General features: G+C 45.1%; 2 protein-coding genes and 1 pseudogene across 19 annotated transcripts in view; 2 read left to right on the forward strand and 1 right to left on the reverse strand.

Annotated features, from left to right (window-relative positions):
• LOC135896569 (heat shock protein 68-like) overlaps window positions 1–23864 on the reverse strand; it is a 95061-nt gene that overhangs the window by 34893 nt on the left and 36304 nt on the right. For 11 of the 18 annotated variants that reach the window (XR_011508667.1, XM_070525851.1, XM_065425020.2 and 8 more), the window contains one exon: window positions 1568–1636. Coding sequence is in view for 8 of the 18 variants with exons in the window: in XM_070525839.1 (XP_070381940.1) it covers window positions 1568–1636 (69 nt within the window). In the remaining 10 variants the exon portion in view is untranslated. Of the gene's footprint in view, window positions 1–1567; window positions 1694–23864 lie in introns of all 18 variants that reach the window. The other 7 variants (XR_011508666.1, XM_070525850.1, XM_070525847.1 and 4 more) reach the window with 1 other exon arrangement.
• Window positions 8097–10248, forward strand: LOC135896577 (heat shock protein 68-like). Its single transcript, XM_065425035.2, has one exon. The coding sequence runs from the start codon at window positions 8197–8199 to the stop codon at window positions 10108–10110; it is 1914 nt and encodes a 637-aa protein (XP_065281107.2). The 5' UTR covers window positions 8097–8196; the 3' UTR covers window positions 10111–10248.
• Window positions 21344–23562, forward strand: LOC139049779 (heat shock protein 68-like; annotated as a pseudogene).

The raw sequence follows: 23864 nt of genomic DNA on the forward strand, positions 1-23864 counted from the left end.
GGAGGTGAACCTACTCCCCTACAACCCTACTGGTACATGTCAGAACCAGGCTGCTACAGTATGCTTCTAGACTCGCATAATGCTGGCATGTGCTCTGCTTCAGAACCCTTTCTTCGAAAGTAACAGCCTTCTTAATGACAGCAAATAGCACCTGCACAAAGCTCCTCACATGTGGAATGTGCTGGCCCTCTATGAAGATCAAACAAAGTAGGAGGAACGTGGCACAAGCTAGAGCTGGCAAAAAGATAAATAAAGGTTAATGGGATGCTGCACATTGCCATGTTACAGTGTCCGGGTGCTCACTAATCGAAACAGTCAAGTAAATTCATTAAAATCACTCGATTCCCTGTACATACCCAGTCAGAACAGCTAGCTGCACACACGCAGAAAACCATGATGTGATTTCTTCAGCACAACACTGCCGCAATACAATCCACGTATGAGGCATTGCTTCTGCCCAAAGCAGTGGGGTTGCAGCAGTTTCAATGAAAAAGACTCACTGAATTCATATGCTTTTGTTTGCCACTGGTTGCACTGTTTAGGCCATTTTCATCCAAAACTGTGGTCACATTACAAACATAAGCTGTTACTGCAAACCCATTGCTTTTAGATGCCTACTGGCTTCTACTGCAATCTTAAAAAAGTCTGCATTCTTTGGGACTTGTTCCACAACAATAATCGTGACCTAGAGGATTGCCTTTCTTGAAATCCTCCTCCCCCCTCCAACCTTCAAGCATTCACCCAGCATTTACTGGTGGCACAACGATTAAACATTAAGAGCCATGTGATCCGGTTATCACGTTTGAATCACTGAGCATTGCACACGCATCCTGAAGTATGCACACACACTCAACTTGCTCATAACTGAACTGTCATTAGGGCCCATAGTTCTAAAAAATATTAGAAGTGCTTTCAGTCCACGTAATGCTCAAGTAACGTTACTACAAGAGCCGAGAATGTCCAGCAGTTTCAAACTAGAGTTGCAGAACAAATGCGACACAGCCTTCAGAGATTGCGTAATGAATGCCAACTGCCTCCATGTAAAGCATGCTGCAAGTTTCCAGGAACATTGCCCACTGAACACACTTACAAGTCTAATGACTGGTGCCATTTAAAACTAGTGTATGTCATGTTGAACTGTAGCTGGAATAGAGAGTCATGAAACCATAAGCATCGTATCTGCTTGTGCTACACAGCCCTCAGACAGCACATCTCTCTCACATCATTCTGATACAGTAGCTGAATCAATGGCTCATTGAGGTTAAAAGAACAAGCTTTCCCCAAACCTCATGAGCAAATGCAATTCTGTCAATAGTATCTAAGATAAAGTATGCAGTTGTTCAACACTAATACAATGTGCAAGTTTTTTTTATGCACTCCTTTATCTAATGTGCAGCTGGTCCATGCATATTCATGATTATTCATGAGAATTCATTTACACACTACCACTAATTCTTAACAACTCACTCAGATTTCTATAGCTCTAATATCAATGTCCATCACGTAATGAATGAAGCTGGAGGAAATTATGAAAGCTAAAATAATAATGCATGGCACAAACACTTACGTGCATGCCAAGACAGTTACTGCGGCACATATGCATCTTCATGGTTGACATGACAGGGACTGTCAAGACCTGCAAATTGAAGCTTGTTTTAAAGACACATCAGTAGTTGTCCAGGTGAATTTCCTCCTGCAAACAAAAGAGTATGGGGACATAATTAAGTTGTCATACAGAACAATGACCTTTTGTTTTACTAGCTGATGCTGGAAGAACATCCTGCCAAAATATTGTATGTGCTAAGTACATAATGAGGAGAACCAGTATTTTTCTTCGCATGTGTAAAGGAAGCTCCCAGAAAAAGGTGTGCAATTTCATGAAAATATTACTCAAGGCTTCGCCAAATTGACTAAGTATATATACTGACAGCCAGAAGCTACTCAAGAAGAATCATACATTCTGTGGTGAAGAGCGTCACACCGAAATCGCCACTTCTGCAATGCTCCAAAATATGACAGAGGTTCACACGAAGCTGGAAGCTAAACGTGATGAGCAGTTGTACAGAAGATAGGTTTAAGCCAACATTTCTTTTGACAAAGGGGCTGGCTGGTCTTCATCCAGGCAGCAATTGCTTTCCTTAGCAGCGTGTTTAAGTATGTGCAGCTCACCCTCCCCCATCCTCGATAGGGAAGGTGAGAGTGCATTTACTATACAAGAGGCAGAAATGGAGTGGGGGGGGGGGGGTTAGTTACTAAAGAGAGGCAAGAGGTAGGGAAACGGCCACTGTTTAAGCAGCCCTGAAAAAAATGGAAACGTATCAAGCACGCAAGCAGGTGCTGACAATATGACAGGAAAAGAAAGAGAAAATGAAAACCAGTAGGATAAACTGAGCTTTATTGAGACCTGCTGAGTTGGCAGTAAAAGTATGAATACACAGCTATTCGACCGCTCAGAGAAAGAGAAACAAGACTGGCCAAATAATAAATAAATGAAATAATAACCTTATATTAGGGTATTTTACAAAGTGCTGAAGAAGCTTGCCAAATGTCTTGAAAGATCTCCAGGTGACGGAAAGTTGATATTCTGGGAGATTAGGGGGCATATTATGTGTGATGCACGGGGAGATTTTGAAAGACTGTCAACTACTGCAATGGATTCTGTAAAAAGTGGCTTAAGCAAGTGCTCTAAAGCATTTTACAGCCATTATCAGCTATATGTATTGTTACGGAAGGATGAAAGAAGAGAGAGGAAGAAGATTAGAGACACTGGCTGCTGCGTGTTGTTGGTGGTATGCCATCTTAACTACTCTGACTCATCGTGTATATATATATATTGTAAAAATAGTCTTTCTACACTAGCAATCCCCGTAACAATATGTTCCCCAGTGTCCCAAGAGCATCCCACATCTCACCAAACTTACATATGATGACAACAAAGGGTCATTGTAAGTGTAACGTGAGGCGAAACTTCAGTGTTTCTGGTTTGATTATAAGTTTTGGAAATAAATTTTCTTTATTTTCATGCGTTATATAATTTCCATTGGCAGTTTCTCTGGTGTGTTCAGTGTGTTACACGCGCTACTGTACTTATATTGAGTCAAACTAAGGGGAGCAGTATGGTAATGTGTAGGCGAGTGTAATCTTGAAAACATATGCCAAGCCCATCTACAAAATTCTACGTCCCGAGCTCCGGCTCAAGAGTGCCTTTACCATGACTGGTTACTTGTTATTTGCTTTGCCTGTGACCCTTCCCACATTGCGACACAAAAGTTGCAGCACATCACGGTCTCTGGCAGCTAGGACAGAAACGTCGTGGCACGGGACACTTTGCGACTACCTCCATTTGTCAGAAAGGGTCACTAACAAGCAGCCTGGCAGGGCTTACAGCTTGGTTTTGCTTGGCAGGGTAAATACTCCAGAAGATATCACTGAAGTGCAGAAAAAAGAACCAAAATTTGGCAATGCACCTATCATTCAAGCACACAAGCTCCAGGCAATGAATAGGAGAATAGCAAAGAAGGCCAGCCCAGCATATCCATCAAAAGTTACCTTCTGCATAATGTCGATGGCCTTGTAAAGTCAAAGTAACCACACTGGTCTAGACGAGAAACTTTGTCATGGGGTTATTTGTTTCCAACTTTCATGAAAATGCTCTGTGCCTGCTTCCAGCTGACAAGGAAGGTGGAATTTTCATCCTTGCCAACTCTCAGTTCACAAGTCAATGTAAACGGAATGCAGGTTAGAAAGGACTTCGCGCACTTGTGCAAGAACTTCACTCGATAGACCAGTACTATAAGCAAATGTTCTATAAATGTATGGCAAGCATTTCTTTTAGCAAAAACTTAAAATGAGAATGTTGTCTTGCATTCTATTGTGAGCAAGAAACTCTTGTGGCAGCACTCCACTGGTCTGTTTCGGTTGAAACACTGAAAACAACTGAAAGTTGCAGCTCTATTTATCAAAAGCGAATCCGATAAAATAGCTAGCCACATTTTGGGATCTTTCAAAGCTCAGCCGAGGGAATATCAAAACACAGTAGCTGTAGCACTACGTCGGAGAGCCACACCCTGTAGAGAAGTGCCTGACGAAGTTTGAATCATGGCATGTGGCAGCGAATCCCGACATGGCACAAAGCCACATGCCCTTGCCAGGCAAAGCATGCCGTATGAGTAGCTGACGCAACTAGCTCGACACATTTCATTACAAACTTTGTCGTGCTTTTCGTCACGAGGCACTTCCGTCTGAGATGATAGCGAGGCCACCTTTTCAGTGCAACCACTTCCAGGGCCAGCTTTTCTGTGTTCTGATTGGTTCCAATATTGCAAGATTTACCGTTCAGGTCTGATGATGAGAGTCTAGAGTTAGGTGCTTTCTTCAAGAGTTAACAAAAAATGAGGGTGCCCCACTTCTATTAAAATGATTTATGCCTGCTTCAAGCTGTGCCTCCAAATTCGCCATTCAAACAACTGCTCCCAAGGCACTAATAAAAAATTTTATTATTGAATTTTTGTTAGTTATGTTCTTGGAGCTCACTTTATCATCAGCAAAGAATGTATGTTTGCCTCGCCTAAGAACTCCTCTGCAAAAATGCCACATTCACCGTGCTTACAGCATTTTTATAAGAAATCTGCATGGTCTAAAAAGGACACCCTGTATATTTCATGACAACATTGTGTAATAGAGTCGAGAGTAATGCTTGCCCAGTGTCCATTCCTCTTTCACGCTGTGTCTGTTTTCTTGCGCTCAGTAGGTAATCATGTCACGCTGAGTGCAAAGTGCATGATTTAATTGCAGTAAACATTTGTAGTAAATTACGTATCCACATCCTCTGAAGGGTTATAGGCGTTTTGACGTAATAGTTGTGCAGAAACTCGCAAGGTGGAGAGAAGTAATTATTAAAGTGAAAGTGAGACATACACCCAATCGTAGCAATTGCTACAAAGGAAACCCACACGAGTTCCTCGAAAAAAAAAAAGCCCCGCATTTGAAGAAAAATTCAACATGATCCAGGACTTGAACCGAGGACCACGGCATTTCCAGGGCAGCCGCTCTACCATCTGAGCTAACCAGGCGGCTAGCAGATGGCAAAGCGAAGTCAAAGTTATCAACAACTCAAAGCAAAGGCAAGAGTTTTGACATAATAGTTGTGTGGATACCCGCAAGGTGGAGACAAGTAATTATTAAAGGAAAATTGGGACATCCACCCAATCGTAGCAGTTGCTATAAAGGAAAAAGAACCCTGTGTCTTTCATGATGATGTTGTGTGATAGAGTCAAGAGTAATGCTTGCCCAGTGTCCATACCTCTTCTTTCATGCTGTGTTTTCTTGCGCTCACTAGGTAACCATATCCTGTTAAGTACAAAGTGTGCGATTTAATTGCAGTAAGCATTCATAGTAATTATTACGTATCCACGTGCTCTGAAGCATTATAGGTGTTTTGACGTTATAGTTGTGCAGAAACCCACATGGTGGAGACAAGTAATTATTAAAGGAAAATTGAGACATCTACCCAATCGTAGCAATAGCTACAAAGGAAACCAATACGGGTTCCTCGAAAAAAGAAGCCTCGCAGTTGAAGATAATTTTTTTAAAGAAACTCGTATGGGTTTCCTTTGTAGCAATTCCTATGACAGGGTGGCTGTCTCAATTTCCCTTCAATACAGTATAGGTGTGTTTTACAAATGGAGAATTCAGCCCCGCTGCATTATGAGAACTATAATTACCGCCAGATCTCTCCATAAAGTATTTTCTGGGTATGGGCCTGGGGACGCGCCTGCACCCAGGTTAGCTGTGAATGACAGCAGAACACGTTGATGGATACTAAATTTCCTTAATGCTTTAGCCTGCCCGATAAAGGGTTGCACCCACATAAATAATGCTCTTTTTTTTTTGTTATTAAGTCTTAAGGCAGCCCTCCGGTAAAAAATAGTATTAAGCATAGGCCACTAGGGTAAGAGCTGCTTTGGTGTGCTGCAGGATTTTAAGAAAGACCACGGCTACTTTCAGAATGAACAACTGGGCTTGTTGTCTTTGTGCTCTTTTACAGTTTCAAGATAGTCTGAGAGGAGTGCACCACAGAAAGAAACTTATTATGATCCACTCTTTGCAGCTGTTGAATACAGCTGCAGCACACACCACTAACACATAAGCAAAACAACGAAAAACAGTTACAATGCTACTACAGCCCTGGTTGCTGTAATTAAGTGTCTTGCTGGGCATATGGGAGGTAGATTTAGCTGCCTTCCATGGTAGTACCAGCCATCACTTGTTGGCACGTCACATGTATGACACTTGCACTTTGAGGCCATTTAAATGCAGCGCATTTGGGAAATACTAAGGAGGCACAGACCTCTGAAGAAGCACAATATCAGTTAGCTATCCAATACAGCCACAAGTCATGAATGCATTTGCCAAGCTCACCCGTGAAGATGGAAAAGCCCCTGTCCCACTACTAAACGAAATGGTTAACTAGCTTGCGCACTGAGCAAATAAATGAATGCACGTATTGAAATACTGCTAGCAACATATTTCAACAAGAAACAAGAAACTTCATCAGCAACTGTGCACGTGGCATACACTCTTAGGCAAAGTTACACCCTTTGGCTTGCCCCTTCTGCCACACAACATTAATCGTTATCTGCCTTCATACGTTTCCTTTCTTTAACGCTGCGAGCCCGGAACTTTCCAGTAACTAACGGCACGCACGTTATCAGAAGGGGCACTCCAAAGGGTGTCAACTGTTCTATGCTGATAACGCGCGTGCCGTTCGTTACTGGAAAGTTCCAGGCTCGCAGCGTTAAAGAAAGGAAACGCATCAAGGCAGATAACGATTATTGTTGTGTGGCAGAAGGGGCAAGCCAAAGGGTGTGACTTTGCCTAAGAGTGTAGGTACAAAGACCAGTTCTTGCCGTTTCAGACCTTATCTGCAAAATCTTTAATGAACCCACCAAAAATTACACAGTGAAAGAAAAGAGAAACAAGAACGAGCCAATTTTCATAGCAAAGCCCATGCACTTATCTTTGTTAACAGGCAATCCAACTAAATCCATATGCGACTAAAAAAATTTTATTTTGTGGGAACGCCCACACAAAGCATGCGTCTTTAGTGTAGAGGCGCCGTCTTTAGCGCATACATCTATAGTGTTTAGCACCAGCAGCGGTTTCTCTGCCATCCATTTGGTCAGCTGCTGTGCCTCTTTCGCTAAGCTGAGAATCTTTGGGTGGTTAGTGCAGAGGTACTTCAGCCTCCTTATGACTAAAGCACTAAACTAAAGGAGAGAGAGAGAAATGCAAATTGAGAAGAGCAGGGAGGTTAAACCGACGCGGGCCGCTCCCACGTGTAAAAAAAATGCTTTTTTACCCCGTGATCTTCTCTTTCTCAATTATTTCGCGCTGTCGCACGGAAATAACTACATCAAACCACCCGCCTATTCCCGCGTTTCAATAACGCCGCCGTGCCTTCCCGTTCCACGTACAAGCGTACGCTACGTTGATCGATGGTAAAAAAAAATTATTCACGGGGATTACGTTCATGTGAACAATGAATGAATTTCCCCGTGTACGCTAAAGTTCCGCCGGACGAAGTCCCGCGACGAGACCACAGCGGACGAATTCACGATTTCATATATCGGCTCACTTTTCCCACAGTTGGCATCGAACATTCGCTCGCGAGCTTTCTGATTCTTCGAAAGTAGGGGAAAAAATATCAGCCGCTAAAAATGCTCATCTAAGTATTTGTTGATCACGAAAGGTAACAAAAATATCGAAAGGAAAGCAGGCTCAGGGAGGGCTTCATTATACGACACTGGTCTGCATCAGTTCTCTAAACTGACAACAATCTCTCGGTTACCTCAAACACCGAGCACGCACAGCAGGGGAAAAAGAAAGAAATCAGGAAAAAATCAGCTTCGTTTTATGTGCGCGAAAACCCGCTCACTCTCCACTGCGAGCAGACGATGCGAGAGCCTTCTCGATGCTTCGAATCGCAACGGACCAATCGCGGAGCGGCTCTCCTGACGTCACCATCCCACTTTGCCCTCATTGGTTACCGCGGCTCGCGAAGCATCTGGGCGTTTCTAGAAAAGCGCGCGAACGGTATAAATCTCGCGTCGCGACCGCGGTGCAGCAGATTACTCATTCACTGCAACGAGTGAACAAGTGTTCTGAACGGAACGCAACTACCACAACACAATCGTCATGCCTATCGGCAGAAAGTCTGACGTGCCGGCCATCGGCATCGACCTCGGCACCACGTATTCCTGCGTGGGTGTCTTCCAGCACGGCCGCGTCGAGATCATCGCCAACGACCAGGGCAACCGCACGACGCCGAGCTACGTAGCTTTCACGGATACGGAACGGCTGATCGGCGATGCTGCCAAGGCGCAGGCGGCCATGAATCCGGAGAACACGGTGTTCGACGCCAAGAGGCTCATCGGGCGCCGCTACGACGACCCCAAGATCCAGGAAGACCTGCGCCACTGGCCGTTCAAGGTGGAGAACGACTGTGGCAAGCCCAAGATCAGCGTCGAGTTCAAGGGTGAGCGCAAACGTTTCAACCCAGAAGAGATCAGCGCCATGGTTCTGACCAAGATGAAGGAGACGGCGGAGGCATACCTGGGAAAGCAAGTGAGCGACGCCGTCATCACGGTGCCTGCTTATTTCAACGACTCGCAAAGGCAGGCCACCAAGGACGCCGGTGCCATAGCCGGGCTCAACGTGCTGCGCATCATCAACGAACCGACCGCAGCCGCTCTCGCGTACGGACTCGACAAGAACCTGCGCGGCGAGAAGAATGTCCTCATCTTCGACCTGGGAGGCGGAACCTTCGACGTCTCCGTGCTGACCATCGACGAGGGCTCCTTGTTCGAGGTCCGATCCACTGCGGGAGACACGCACCTGGGAGGCGAGGACTTCGACAACCGGATGGTCGAACACTTCGTGCAAGAGTTCCAGCGCAAACACCGCAAGAACCTCAGGGCAAACCCGAGAGCGGTGCGGAGACTGCGAACCGCCTGCGAGCGTGCCAAGAGAACCCTGTCCAGCTCCACCGAGGCGAGCATCGAGATTGACGCGCTTTTCGAAGGCATCGACTTCTACAGCAAGATCACCCGCGCCCGGTTCGAGGAGCTCTGCATGAATCTGTTCCGAAGCACGCTCGAACCGGTGGAGCGCGCACTCAGCGACGCCAAGATGGACAAGTCGCAGATTCAGGACGTCGTGCTAGTGGGCGGCTCTACGCGGATCCCCAAGGTGCAGAAGCTGCTCCGGGACTTCTTCAACGGCAAGGAACTGTCCATGGGCATCAATCCCGACGAGGCCGTCGCATACGGAGCAGCGGTGCAGGCGGCCGTCCTGAGCGGCGACTCGAGCGAGGCCATCAGGGACGTGCTGCTGGTCGACGTGGCCCCGCTGTCCTTGGGCATCGAGACGGCGGGCGGAGTGATGACGCGCATCGTGGAACGAAACACGCGCATCCCTTGCAAGACATCCAAGACCTTTACCACTTACTCAGACAACCAGCCCGCTGTCACCATTCAAGTCTTCGAAGGCGAGCGTGCCCTCACCAAGGACAACCACCTGCTGGGAACGTTCAACCTGAACGGCATCCCACCGGCGCCTCGTGGCGTTCCCCAGATCGAGGTGACCTTCGACATGGATGCCAACGGAATCCTGCAGGTCTCTGCTCGGGACATGAGCACGGGCAAACAGGAGAGCATCCGCATCACCAACGACAAGGGCCGCCTCTCCAAGGAGGACATTGAGCGCATGCTCGCCGAAGCCGAGAAGTTCAAGCAGGAAGACGAGGCGCAGCGTGAGAGGGTGGCGGCTAGGAACTCTCTAGAGTCTTATGCCTATGGAGTCAAGCAAGCAGCTGAAGAAGCAGGAGACAAGCTGTCTGCTGCAGACAAGGACTCTGTGCTTTCCAAGTGTCGCGAGACCATCTCTTGGATCGATGCCAACAGTCTGGCTGAGAAGGATGAGTACGAACACCGGCTCAAAGAATTGCAGCAAGCCTGCATGCCGATTATGAGCAAGCTTCATCAAGCACAGGGACCAAAGCACAGCTCTACATCACAACACTCCGGCCCTACGATAGAAGAAGTGGACTAAAGCAATAGACTGACCTAGTCACTCATCCTTCATAATTACATAGCTCATCTTTTCATAGTGATGTAATTTATTTATTGTACACAACACTGTACATAGTAGCTGTTACTCAGACACCACAATAAAAGGGCTCTTCTTTTATCACATGTTGTTTTTCTCCACGGTATGGCATTGGTGCTGAGCTCACCTAGCCACCATGTGACTAGTTAACTAGTTATGACTATACACAGACTCGGAAACATAGTGCAAAAAATGACACAGGGATAAGCAGGAACACAGGACGAGCGCTAACTTTCAGTTATTGATTTATTGCAGCTGGTGAGTACATATATACTCATTGGGATGCCACTGCAATAGACACACTGAAGGGAAGGAGGAAAACAGTTCTGACTAGTTAGTGTTGGTTTTCGGGGTAAGTATACCTAACTGGTCAAACTAATCAATGCTAGACTGTAGAAGGTTTGGATGGCTGTACAGAAAAGGGAATCGATTTAGAGACAATACTAAGGCCCAAACAATGAAACGTTCCTTTTACCTCTTCCTGATCTTACGTGAAACCTCCTTACAGCAAAGGACTGATGGAGGAAGCAAGCATACTCTGAAAGCTCCCTTTGCCCGTCCTCACGTAAGGAATGGTTGCAGTACACCTGGGTTCCAGAGCATCTCTCATAAGCTTTACACGAACGCCTTTATTCAATAAAAAGAAAGTTGGATGGTCACATAATCTTTAAATTGAATCGCTAATATGGACACGCGCAGATGCTTTTTTTTTTTTTCCAGTTAACTCAACATGAGAAACTACTGCAGTCAAGTGTGAAACTTGATATGTTACAGCAACACTAGCACACCGACGTTGCGAGACGCCACACATGCCAAACATGCGACTGGAACGAACGCTGACGCATGGCATCGTGCTCACGCTTCTCCGCAGGCAGGTGACAGCATGCATGCGCAAGCAAACATCACATGCACCAGCACTGATGTGAAGCGCTCATTCAGGACCAGAAGCAGCACAAGGATGCATGAAGGTAGCTACAGAGCAACCTTATGCTGAGGAAGCGCCAAGGAAGCCTTCACCGAGAGCCCCTCAGTAAGGTAGCTTTCAGAATGACATAAGGTGGTCTCACAGCAATGAAGGCTTCCTTACTGAGGTAAAGAGGATTTCACTGTTTGGGCCTAAGTAAATGCATAGGGAGGTTCCTGTGGTAATGCACAAATTTACATATAGGGAGGGAGGGAACAAAAAAAATAAAACAATGCAGCTCAAGAGAAAGAAAACCCATATGTAATGCTGTCACGGGGACTTAATTTACAGATCTGGTAGCACCACCAAAGATAAAAAATTTAATTATGGGGTTTTACGTGCCAAAACCACTTTCTGATTATGAGGCACGCCATAGTGGAGGACTATACCTAATATGCACACTATACCTAATATAGACCATAGAGCCGCATCCTTTCTGCAAATAAAGATTTCGTTCTTCCGTTCCTTAACGATAATTTAATTTTAGAAACAGCGCAGATGCAGAAGCAAACATAGAACTGTAGACATCGACAAGATACACGCAGTCTGTTTTAGATCACAGTCGACTTTTTCAACGACCCTGCTGTTTGCCGATTTTTTTCTCCTGCTTCGGGAACTGGTCTTACTAAACTTGTTCCAAGCAAGTACTCCTCTGGTATATGGCATAGTGCTTCTGCCACAAGAGGATGGCTCATGTACCATCACAAGTGTTTCTTTTTTTCCTTGTACGCATAATTTGTAATCTTGCCCCCATCTCGTCTTGCACCCAGCTCTAAATCACTTTTCGCAAATTTTACGAACGATTCGGGAATGCTAGAAAAAATTATGGGGTTTTACGTGCCAAAACCACATTGTGATTATGAGGCACGCCGTAGTGGAGGACACCGGCAATTTCGACCACCTGGGGTTCTTTAACGTGCAGCTAAATCTAAGTACACAGGTGTTTTCGCATTTCGCCTCCATCGAAATGCAGCCGCCGTGGCCGGGATTCGATCCCGCGACCTCATGCTCAGCAGCCTAACACTATAGCCACTGAGCAACCATGCCGGGTACCACCAAGATGAAGCAATTGAACAACAACAGAGAGGAAATGCAGGGTGTGAATGTGTGCGCGTCGATAAGGAGTGGCGTAGCCAAAAGGTGGCACAATGAGCACGTGAGCCCCTGCTCCCACCCTCAACCCCCTCAATTCCTGTGTACATGGCCTGCCCAGCCACCCTCTCGCCCTTCTCTCTCAACCGTTTCATCCACAATCAAATATGTGCCCCGACCACAAGAAGTTTCTTGCTAGGCCACTACATCAGGATGCAAAATGGCAAAGAATAAAGCCAACATGTATGGGCAAAGGTGCAGGTGGCACCAAAAGCATGTTTGTTTGGGTAGTGTGATTTGTGGACTAGAAACAGTTGCCAACATGAAAACCATGAGCTGGCGCACAGTCTTCCTTCGAACTTTAGGCTAACACTGAAGTTATCTTGTTTGGAGATACGAATGGTCACATTAAAGACTTCGATGGATGTTCCAAATACAACGGTTAATGTGTATTGGGCCATAGCAAGTGATACAATCTAGTAATTGTTAGTGAATACTGGTAAATGCATACAATTTAAACAGGAATTTCGAGATAAGCAGTTGAACAGACTGTAGCCTGATGATGGAAACAATATACAGTAAACTGGGCAAAGTTAAAATAGCTTGCGTATAGAACTAACAGCTTGGGAAGTGATCAGAGATGTGTCATACAGTGCGAAGGAAAGTTTAACAGCAAGCCAACACCAGAATAAAGAACTATGACGGTAAATTTAAATGATCAACAGATAAAAAATATAGTGGAAGACATTCAGAATGAGATCAGAAGACATACAAACAGTGGGATCACAGAAATATAGCAAGTTTAATAGAAAATGTAATTCAGAAATAAGATCAAGATACACTGGAAAGGAAGGAGAAATTCACGCAGTTGATGGAATAAGGAAAATTAAAGAGGCAATTAACGTTACACATAGTGTATCCAGAGAGCACATGAAAGATAAACAGGCTCAAATACCACAGGACGTGAGAAAGACTGCACAAATGCAATGGTGGGTAAATCATTGAAGTAAATTGCCATTGCGTGTTTGTGCATATGAGTACTATACGCTTCTCAAGTTAAGTGTGATAGATCTGATGGACCCGTTAGGGACCAGTGGGTGTGATTCGAGATCCTGATGGTTTATATGATGGGGCTATTTGTTGTCGGCAAGCAACCAGACTATCGGCTCTTCCCATAGGATCATATTAGGCTACCAGTTGTAGATAGCCTTAGTGGTTACTAGTTTCTTTTGGGTGATTCCTACTAGAAATGTGGGGTCTCAAATGACAAGCGATCAAAACAGAAAAATATTTCGAGTTTTTCAACGTATTTAGTAGTCTTGTGAGAGTATTCCTTAATCTGAAACTTTCTGAAATATTCTCATTCATCTCAAAGCTTCATGTCTAGTTCCTTTAATCCAAGACACCACAAAACTCACAAGGTGCTGGTCATCAGCAGAATCACCTACCATACAATGTACACAGATATGGAGAATAGTGAAAGGGATAAGTTGAACATGCTGATAAGAAAGACAAAGTGGCAATAGGACTACCAGCCACCACATCAACAGAAAACTACTGAGACTGGGAGTACATAGTACCTCGGAAGAATTGTTGGAGGTTCACAAGATGAACCAAATCCAAAAACTAAAATTTACCACTGCCAGTAGAACTCTCCTTAGAAGATTTGGATAATCTCACGAAGAAGAACACAACAGTCCACAATGTCCCATACCAAACACAACAATCCCATACCAAAAAACATGTCCCCAGAATACAAAACAGAGAGAAGACAAGCAAGAGCCATCGCACTACAATAAATGCTAAACAAAGAAAGCAACAAGGCAGAAATAAGGTACACAGACACCACCAGATACAAGGCAGCAAGAAGTGTTACCTGCGTAACAACAAGTAGAACAAAAAGAGCAGCTGCATCTGTTATTGCTAGGGACAATGAGGTACTCGTACAGGTCGCCATAGCAGTGGCCATAAGGTGCCAATGGGACGTGCCAGTCAGCGTCGTCACAGACTCACAGGCAGCCTGTCCCCATTTTCGGGCAGGAAGAATTGGTAATAGGATAGAAAACTGAGTAAGTTAGTAAGTGCTCACGACATATTTTTGCGCAGCGCTCACAAATCGACGAAGGACTACTCGAGGGAATGTCAGTTGAGAGTCAGTGTCTGTCCTGTGTATTTCTGCTTCGTCCTTCGTTGATTTATGAAAGTTGCACAAAAAGACATCTTGAAGGGTTACCAAGACCACATCACCACTTCATCAAGAACCATGACCTCCCTGAAATGTACATTGTCTCGACCCTGGAACGCAAATCTTTGTGAGAAACCAAGTGGCTCATGCCGTCGCCCAAGAACATACACGCCAGGAAACCTCCCCAGGACACTGTCTACCATCAGACCCATACGAAATGATAGAAAGCAAATACTACCACATTGTAGAACATTCCAAGAACACACGGGAATACCCGCTACCACACTGAAAGCTTAATAGAGATGAAGCCGCCATACTGCACAGACTTAGATGGGAAATTACCTTCACGGCACTCTACTACAGACAATCCACCTCCTCAACGTCTACAGGAGACTGCCAATCCTGCAATACACAAAACACCCTTTACCACGTGGGTTGAGAATGCAAAAAGAACCTGTGAATGATGCTTATCCAAACACCAGTAGAAAACCAATGGGAAGCCGAACTGATGAGCCGAAAACCTGAGGACCAGCTAATGCTGAAGAACAGGGCTAGGCTATCAGCACAGGGCCACAGCTACGTGGAATAAGGTGACCGCACACCACCTTCAGGCAGCTTGGTCTCTGTAATCAAGTTTATTCACTGACATCTCAAAGCTTGATCAATGCCTTTCCCAGACATAGGTCAGATCATTTCTTTTGCTGCATTCCTTTATTCATATTTGAACTTAGAACTTTATTTGCATCAAGCAGGCGCTTTACATGATGCAGGAAGCCCAAAAGAAAAGGTTAAGCAGACTCAACTACAGTTTACATCTACGTGATACAAAGCATACACAGTTTGGTAGAGAATGGTTCTTATGAATCATATAACTGTTCTCCAGCGAATGGTTAATACTTCTGCGAAGTGTGGAAAACTGGTGCGTAGAGCAGTGCATGAAGTTGTTTGTTGTCATGATACTCACTCTCCCAGGTCATCTCAAACTCCCAAGTTGGCATCAAAAAGCGACACATACCCAATGCCACGTACCCAGTGGCAGGCTTCTAAGAGGTTCACTGATGAGCGGCACATACCCATGTGAACGGCCCGCATTACGAAGTGATCCAAGATGACACCAAGATTCACTGAAGAAAATGTTTGTTGTTGTTCTGATACCCGGCGACCTAAGTTGGCATCAAAAAGGTTGGCTGAAGAGCGGCCCATACCTAGTGGCCTCAGGGGCACACACCGGTATGCGCCCCTCGTGATCGACTCATGCACTTGTACTATACTATCTTCAGGTTCGACCCCCGAAAACGGCCAGACAGTTGCCAGGCAGTTGTTACAGAAAACTAGGTTGAACGCACCGAGAATGTGTCGCATGAAAATCTGCATGAACGACAGCTTGACGGAGCCGCAGAGAATAGTTCTGAGTGGCAGAGAAGCAGGGCACAGAAACGTGAGAATATATGTACCTGACATCAAGATGTACACAATAAATGAGTACTTTCTCCAGAGCTCAACTCATAGGCACCTGTTCCTGCGGCGAGTGTCGGCATCCTCCCTCATAACTGAGCGAACGAGCACAGTGAAAGACAACAGTGTAGTGCCATGCACGAGGGGCTTTGTGGCGACAATGGCTACAAGGCGGTGCCAGAGTAGTGCGCGTCGTCTGTATGAAAACAAAGTGCTGCATGAACGGAACTTTTCTGCAGCAGCTGTTGTAAATCACACCCACGCGTCACTCATGCGCTTCCTCTCGCAATCTCCCATTAGCGAGGCGATCGTGCCACACTTAGCTCTCTTTGCAACATGCCGGATGAGTCAGAATATTGTCTGTGCCAGTGAATGTATAGCAAAATGAAAACACGTATACAGCTGTGCTTAAATTACGCATTAGGTAGTATCGTAATCGTCGGTGAACTTTTTTAGCAATTGAGATTACGTGCACGCCAAAAGCAAATAGCTTAACATAGATATGTTGGTAACACAAATCAATATCACCTACCAAAGAGCATATGAATGTAAAACAGGAATGCAATGTACAAAATGTAGAAAATTTAACATAAGTATGGTATTGGAATAACATAGCAACACATATTGAACAAGCGTATAGATTAAAGAGCTACAAGGCAGTTGTTGCATACTGCCATAAGCACACCAAGAAATTACACTTAAGATTGACAAGTAACAATCAAAATGTAATTGGCTATGTTTACAAAAGAGACCAACACATTTATTCACCATCCTGCTATAGATGGCAGCCCAGCAGGTTAGTCGTATGTTCCAGAGCCCCATCTCTCCTTCAGTGCAGGTAAATGGAAATTGGGTAAATGGTAAATGAGCGGTTCCCCTGACATCCTCACTAACTCCTCCAATGATGTGAAAAGCTGCCTGATCATAACTAATGATGAAGAATAGTGTAGAAGTTGAAGCACTCTCGTAAAGATATTAGTTGATGAATACAGCATGCAGGCAACAAACAAAACATGCTTGTAAACTGGATTCCTTTTTATTGCCACATTAATGACTGCAAGCTGCAATTTCTTTAAGGCAAAATTAAAATATTTAGTAGAGAAAATATTCCTAGTATAGAGTATACAGCAACATGGTTACTAGAGTATATAAAGAAAGTATTGCGAGAAGCAGAGAATGCAACATCTTCAGTTGAAATTTAAAAAACCATAAGTTGCACGACCAAGTCAATTCTCAACTCACTACTATAACACTTGAGAATTCATGGCTAGCCGAGCATGAAGTCCCACATGTAAGGCAAATTACATGCAGAGATGAAATGCAGGAAACAGGAAAATTATCTTTGCTGAGAGCTGTTTTTTTATTTCCAACAGATAAAAGAAATTGTGCAGGTCCCACAAACTGTGTGTATCGATAAACTGCTGTTTCTATGGTGTTTACATTGACTGACGATACCTGGTGGTGATGTTGACCGCATACGGTAGTGCTGAGGTCATGTTAAATGTTACCTTGCGTGCACCATTTATGTTTGTCCACGTAGTATACACAGCACATATAGCGAGAAGTGTTTGCTTGAGTTGCTGTTGTGTGCCATAGGGTTTCTTTTCTCTTCAAGAGGTTGCCCTGAGGCAAGATAGTGCGCCATTGTTTGCAGCCTGCGAGAAGGTTAGTACTGTCACTGCTTAAGATTGCGCATCGCATTATGGATAAGTGTTGGTTTGCTGGACAGCTGCTTGCGTAGTGTTGTCTTAACGCTGCAGTGCGGCTTTGCATCCACACACTCTGCGTCAGTTGTCCGCATAGACGAACTTGCAGGGTTCCTAATTTTTCGAGATAGGAGAAACATACCATGCCATAGCTTGAATTTAAATTCTTGCAGTGTGTACACAACCATTGCCATGTCTAATAGTATAGCAGTTCCTATTGAACAGACTCTAAAGGAGGCATGCTTTCTGACAGTCTTTCCCTCTGCCACACTCCTGATGATTATTACTGTTATTATTTTTATTGGTACCCCCTCTTCGAAATGGGGCAGCGACAAATAGTCATTTAGCCTGCATGAGCTAATCAGGTTTTGCTACATCTATTGAAGTCTAGCACTTGGCCTACCTCTTCTTAATCTTTTATTTCTTCTTTAAAACCTCTATTCTGATATATAGTTACCTATGCTTGTATAGATGGCAGTTCTATCAATCTCTTCCCTGCTTTGTTGTTGTTGTTCAGAATAATAGTTCCAATATGTTGTTCTCCTTAGGCAGCAGCCAGATAGCACGGCGCTGCCCTTGTTGCTATACAGATCTTCCTTCCCGATTTTTCATATTTGTAAATCTCCATGGCCTTTCCTTGTTTCCATCATTTGCACCCAATTTATCATCTCTGTATCTCTCACTTTCTTTCTGATAGATTGTGGTTGTCTATTTCACTTTCAAATACCCTGTACAAGGTTGCCAACTTCCTTGACCTGTTCCTTCATTCCGTGTACTCTCATCCCATGTCTGCAAGCTGCCACGAGTGAAGAGTGGTAAGCTTGTTATTCACCCATTCCATGACTGCTTTGGCTCTACCTACTCTCCGTCTCCTCTCTCTACCTCATCTCTACTTTTCTGTCTCCTCTCTGGATTGTTGCACAAGTACAAAGGTAACCGATGCAGCTTCTCTAATACATTTGTGGGAGGCTCACATGTTATTCCAGCCTTTAGGGGGCATTGTGGCTACAGCCAGGAAGCTCCAAAGACTACAGCAGGTGCCTAGGCATCTCTCGTTGGAAAGACTTCAAGACCCTGAACAAGGTATGCTTTTTGATGTCACGGTCCCTTATCCTGCACTCCTGCCACGATTATACACGTTCCCAACCACCCCTCAACGTGATGTATATGACGGAAGCAGCAACAGAGGAAAAGTGGAAAGAAGGGGTGACGAAGTGTTCAAGGAAACACAAACAGTTTATGAACGAGAAAACAATCTTACAGCTGACCGCGCAGAAGCCATAAATATTTTGTTTATGATGCCAGGGATGCTTGTTCAGGACTGTGCTTCAGTTATCCCACTGCTTTTTTCACCCGCTGCAATGAAAAGGATAATCTGGGGCTTTTTTCTGCTCGCTACTGCACTACTATGGCCACCAAACCAGAAGATGACCAGCTAGAGACTGCTTTATCGTTGACTCTTTCAAGCAGTATGAACTTTTGCTTCATGTAGCTTGAACCATCCTTGTTTTCCTCTTTGTGCTTCCCACCAATTTCGACACAGTCGCTGACATTCACAAATGCCCTTATTTGGCTCATAACTGTGGATGACGGAGGCCACAGTGAACTTGGCATCCCCCAAATGGCAAACGAATCTTCAGCTTCTAAAATGCCAGCATAGTGCACGCACATTTTCCAAGATTCTGAGTGACGAAATCCAGTCTTTAATCACTGGTGCATGACCTGGCAAATGAAACTGTTTCACGAATGTGCACCTCTCCCGTGATTTACTTATGTAACAACACCACCTTAGAGCCCTCAAGCTCTTGCTTATGCCTAGGTGTACACAGCCCCTGCTTTCAAATTTAGTACTATCACATTAATAAATAGCAACACCAACTGAACATGAGTACATCAACCGTAACTTCTATTCTGCGCCTGCCTTGCTTGCTAACTCGTAGCAAACTCGAACATGCTACAGCAATGTGGGACCCTAGCACAAACAACCTAATCCAGCCTCTGGAACTTCTGAAACATAATGCCGACTGACCCATTTTCTGAACATTACAACTGCCGCACCAGCATTAAGCACCATAAAGGCATCACTTGGTCTTTCCTTTCTTGTTTCGTGTCATATTTCTGCCTGCACCTATTTCACAAAATATACTATACTACATTCCTTCTCTCCACTTTCTTACATACTGACTATAATTGACAGACGAGCTGTACTCTAGGGTGGTTGCTTGGGCTAGTTGGTAATTCATGATCAAAAATAGCGTACAGCGCAAAGGACAAGGACAGTGATAGACGACATACACAGCGCTGTGTATGTCGTCTATCACTGTCCTTGTCCTTCGCGCTGTACGCTATTTTTGAGCTGTACTCCTGAAAGCGTTGCAGGAAATAGTGTGTGGCTCTTCGTTTCCACAATCACTCTCTCTCTCTCTCTCTCTCCTCATGAAAAACATTGAGGTTCTGCAATGTCTAACCAAACTCTGCAGTGAATCTCTTATTGCCAGAAGATCACTCAACTGGAACCACTTTCGTAGATGCATACTTACCATCGCCACCTACCTATTGCTTTTTTTCTACTCTATACTATTGTATACAAAGGATTTTTGGATATATACATTATTACAGAATTAAATGTAACTACTTTCCTTCACAATACATACGGCCCAAAAGATATTACTAAAATTAAGTAAATTGATGAGGGTTACTGAGCAGGGCCCAGACAATAAAATGAAGACCAATCTTGAGTATTGCTTCTGTACATAACATTACTGTGGTTGTGTGAGTGGGGTTGCTAGGTCATGCGAAGGGGTATAATTACACTGGAGTCACTTAGCGCAGTCACTGAATTGGGACTGCCAAATCTCCGTCTTTATTTTCAGCACTGTACGCGTGTACGCTTTTTTTCAGTCTCTATTTCTTTTTCCTTTCTTTGTTTTTTCTTTGCTTGTCAGATGATGATCAACGAAGACATCTCAGGCTGCGCTCAGCAGTCACGGCCAACCTCTGCTTAATTATCTATGTAACGAACAGCATCGCACACCATATGGTCAAACATAAGAGGTGCTAACAGCACAGGTAACACTTGCTGATTAAGCAGGGAACAGCTAGCCAAAAACAAAATTATTGCAGCCTATATAATAAACAAGTCAACTTGATTGCATCTATCAGACACTTACACGACGCGTCAAAGCTTCGGGGTTCAGGGATGGAACGTGACTCTCTCACACCACTTGCAGATTGCGAAAAGTGTTGAAATTTCTCTAAGGTGCCCTCAACTATCCCATTTTATTTTTTTCCCTCCCTCACTTTTAATTTTCCTCGTTTATTACGACACCCGCATGATTCGCGTTCAGTGGCGTACTTAGATGTAGCGCAAACACAAACGAGAGAGAAGAATGCCAAACAGCATTTCATTCACACGACACATGCACACACTGTTCTTCCACCCATACACATGTTGCACCAGATATAGATAACTATTGAATGGATAATTAGTGCACCCAAACACAATGCGACAAAATGGAGCCAATTTTGTTCCCTCATCAGCAAGCAGATGACACCAGACTTTCCTCAACACTTTCCACCGCAGGAGACCAATCGTGAAGAGGCTCCTGACCCGCTCTGTCCTGATTGCTTTCTGAGGCTCAGGAAGCTTCTGGGCGTTTCTATAAAAGTGTGCGAACGGTATAAATTGTTGGTCGCGACCAAGGTGAGGCAGATCACTAATTCACTGCAACGGAAGTGTTCTGAAACGAAAGTAACTACCATAGCGCAATCACCATGCCTAGCCACATGAAAACCGACATACCGGCCATTGGCATCAACCTGGGCACCACGTATTCCTGCATAGGTGTCTTAAAGCACTATGGGTCGAAATCATTGCCAATGACCAAGGCTACCACACAATGCCGGGCTACATAGCCTTTACAGATAGGGAACAGCTGATCCGAAGTGTTGACAAGGTGGAGGTGGCCATGAACCCGGAGAACACGGTGTTCGACACCTTGAGGCGCATCGCACGCCACTATGACGATCCCAAGATAAAGGAAGACCTGCACCAATAGCCCCTCAAGGTGTAGAATGGCTGTGGTAAGCCCAAGATCAGCGTCGAGTTCAAAAGCAAGCGCAAACACTTCAACCTGGAGATCAGCGCCGTGGTCCTGACCAAGATGAAGGAGATGGCAGAAGCATACCTGGGAAAGCAAGTGAGCGACGCCGTCATCACGGTGCCTGCTTACTTCAAGGACTTCAAAAGGCAGGTCCCCAAGGATGCCAGTACCATAGCGAATCTGAACGTGCTGCGTATCATCAACGAACCTACTGCAGCCGCTCTCGCGTACAAACTCGACAAGAACCTCCACATTGAGAAGAATGTCTTCATCTTTAACGTAAGAGGCGGAACCTTCGACACCTCCACGCTGACCATCAATGAGAGCTCCATGTTCAAGGTCTGCTCCCCGGCTGGAGACACGCACCTAGGAGGCGAGCACTTCTACAACCGGATGATTGAACACTTCATGCAAGAGTTCCAGTGCAAGCACCACAAGAACCTCAGAGCAAATCCAAGAGCAGTGCAGAGATTGCGCACCACCTGCAAGCGTGTCAAGAGGGCCCTGTTCAGCTCTACCGAGGTGAGCATCGAATGAATGAATGAATGAATGAATGAATGAATGAATGAATGAATGAATGAATGAATGAATGAATGAATGAATGAATGAATGAATGAATGAACATTTGATGTTTAATGGCGCAAGGGCCAAGTATGACCAAAGAGCGCCATGTCTGTGGTAATGAGTTTGCAGTGTAATTATGATTTCTGTGAAGTTGGTGAAACGTGGCTGTAAAGGGGCCTTAAAAATAGTCGCTCTAAAGCGCGTAAAATTTGTATAATAAGAATATGGTGATGACGCAAGCATCGAGATTGATGTGCTTTTCGAAGGCATCGACTTCTACAGCAAGATCACCAGCGCCCGCTTTGAGGAGCTCTGCATGGACCAGTTCCGAAGCACGCTCATACCGATATATGGAGCGCACACTCAGCGACGCCAAGATGGACAAGTCACAGATCCAAGACTGAATAGTTTCACGTTGGTGGGCGGCTCTACACAGATCCCTAAAGTGCAGAAGCTGCTTCGGGACTTCTTCAATGGAAAGGAAAATGGGGATCAAGCCCGATGAGGCCGACGCATACGGAGCAGTGTTGCAGGCAGCTGTCCGGAGCGGCAACTCGAGCGAGGCCATCCACGATATGCGACTGGTCGACGTGGCTCCGCTGTCCATGGTCATCGAGACGGTGGGCGGAGTCATGACGGGCATCGTGGAACAGAACACGCCCATCCCTTGCGAGACATCTAAGATCTTTACCACTTACTCGAACAAGCAGCCCGCAGTCACCATCCAGCCAGGTCTTCAAAAGCGAGCGTGCCCTCACCAAAGACAACCCCCAACTATGAACATTCAACCAGAACGGCATCCTGCCGGCACCTCGTGATTTTCCCTGAGATCGAGGTGACCCCTGACATGGATACCAACAGAATCCTGCAGGTCTAGGCTCCACAGGAGAGCATCTGCATCACTCACAACAAGGGCTGTCTTTCCAAGGAGGACATTGAGTGCACGCTCGCCAAAGCCGAGAAGTTCAAGCAAGAAGACAAGGTTCAGAGCGAAAGGGTGGCTTCTAGGAACTCTCTAGAATCTATGCCTATCGTGTCAAGCAGGCAGCTGAAGGAAGAGGAGACAAGCTATCTGCTGCAGACAAAGACACTGTGATCTCCAAGTGTCGCGAGACCATCTCTTGGATCGATGACAACAGCCTGGCTGAGAAGGACGAGTACGAACACTGCCTCAAGGAACTCCAGCAAGCCTGCGTGCCCATTATGAGCAAGCTACGTCAAGCGCAGGGGCTGAAGCACAGGTCTACACCACACCACTCCGGACCTACTGTTGAAGAAGTAACTAAACCAATCAAATGTAAAGTAGTCACTCATTTGTCATGGTAGCGTTAATCATCTCTTCATAATCATTTAGTTTATCCCTTGTACATAAAGATTGTTTAGTGAAACACCACAATAAAGGCACAGTTTATCTTTGACGTGTGCTGTACTTTATTTAATGATGCTGCAATGTATGTAGTCCCACCTCACCACCATAAATAAGCAATGGACACATGAGACTTCATATTCATGAAGAACAATGATCACAATGACCTTAAATTGTGGCGTAAGTATCAACTTGGAAATTAACGACGTGTGATAGCTAGGTTACAGCAGCGCAACATGCTAGAGTGGGACTGGCATACAAA

This window comes from Dermacentor albipictus, chromosome 9 (genome assembly GCF_038994185.2).
Source record: "Dermacentor albipictus isolate Rhodes 1998 colony chromosome 9, USDA_Dalb.pri_finalv2, whole genome shotgun sequence".
Lineage (NCBI taxonomy): Eukaryota > Metazoa > Arthropoda > Arachnida > Ixodida > Ixodidae > Dermacentor > Dermacentor albipictus.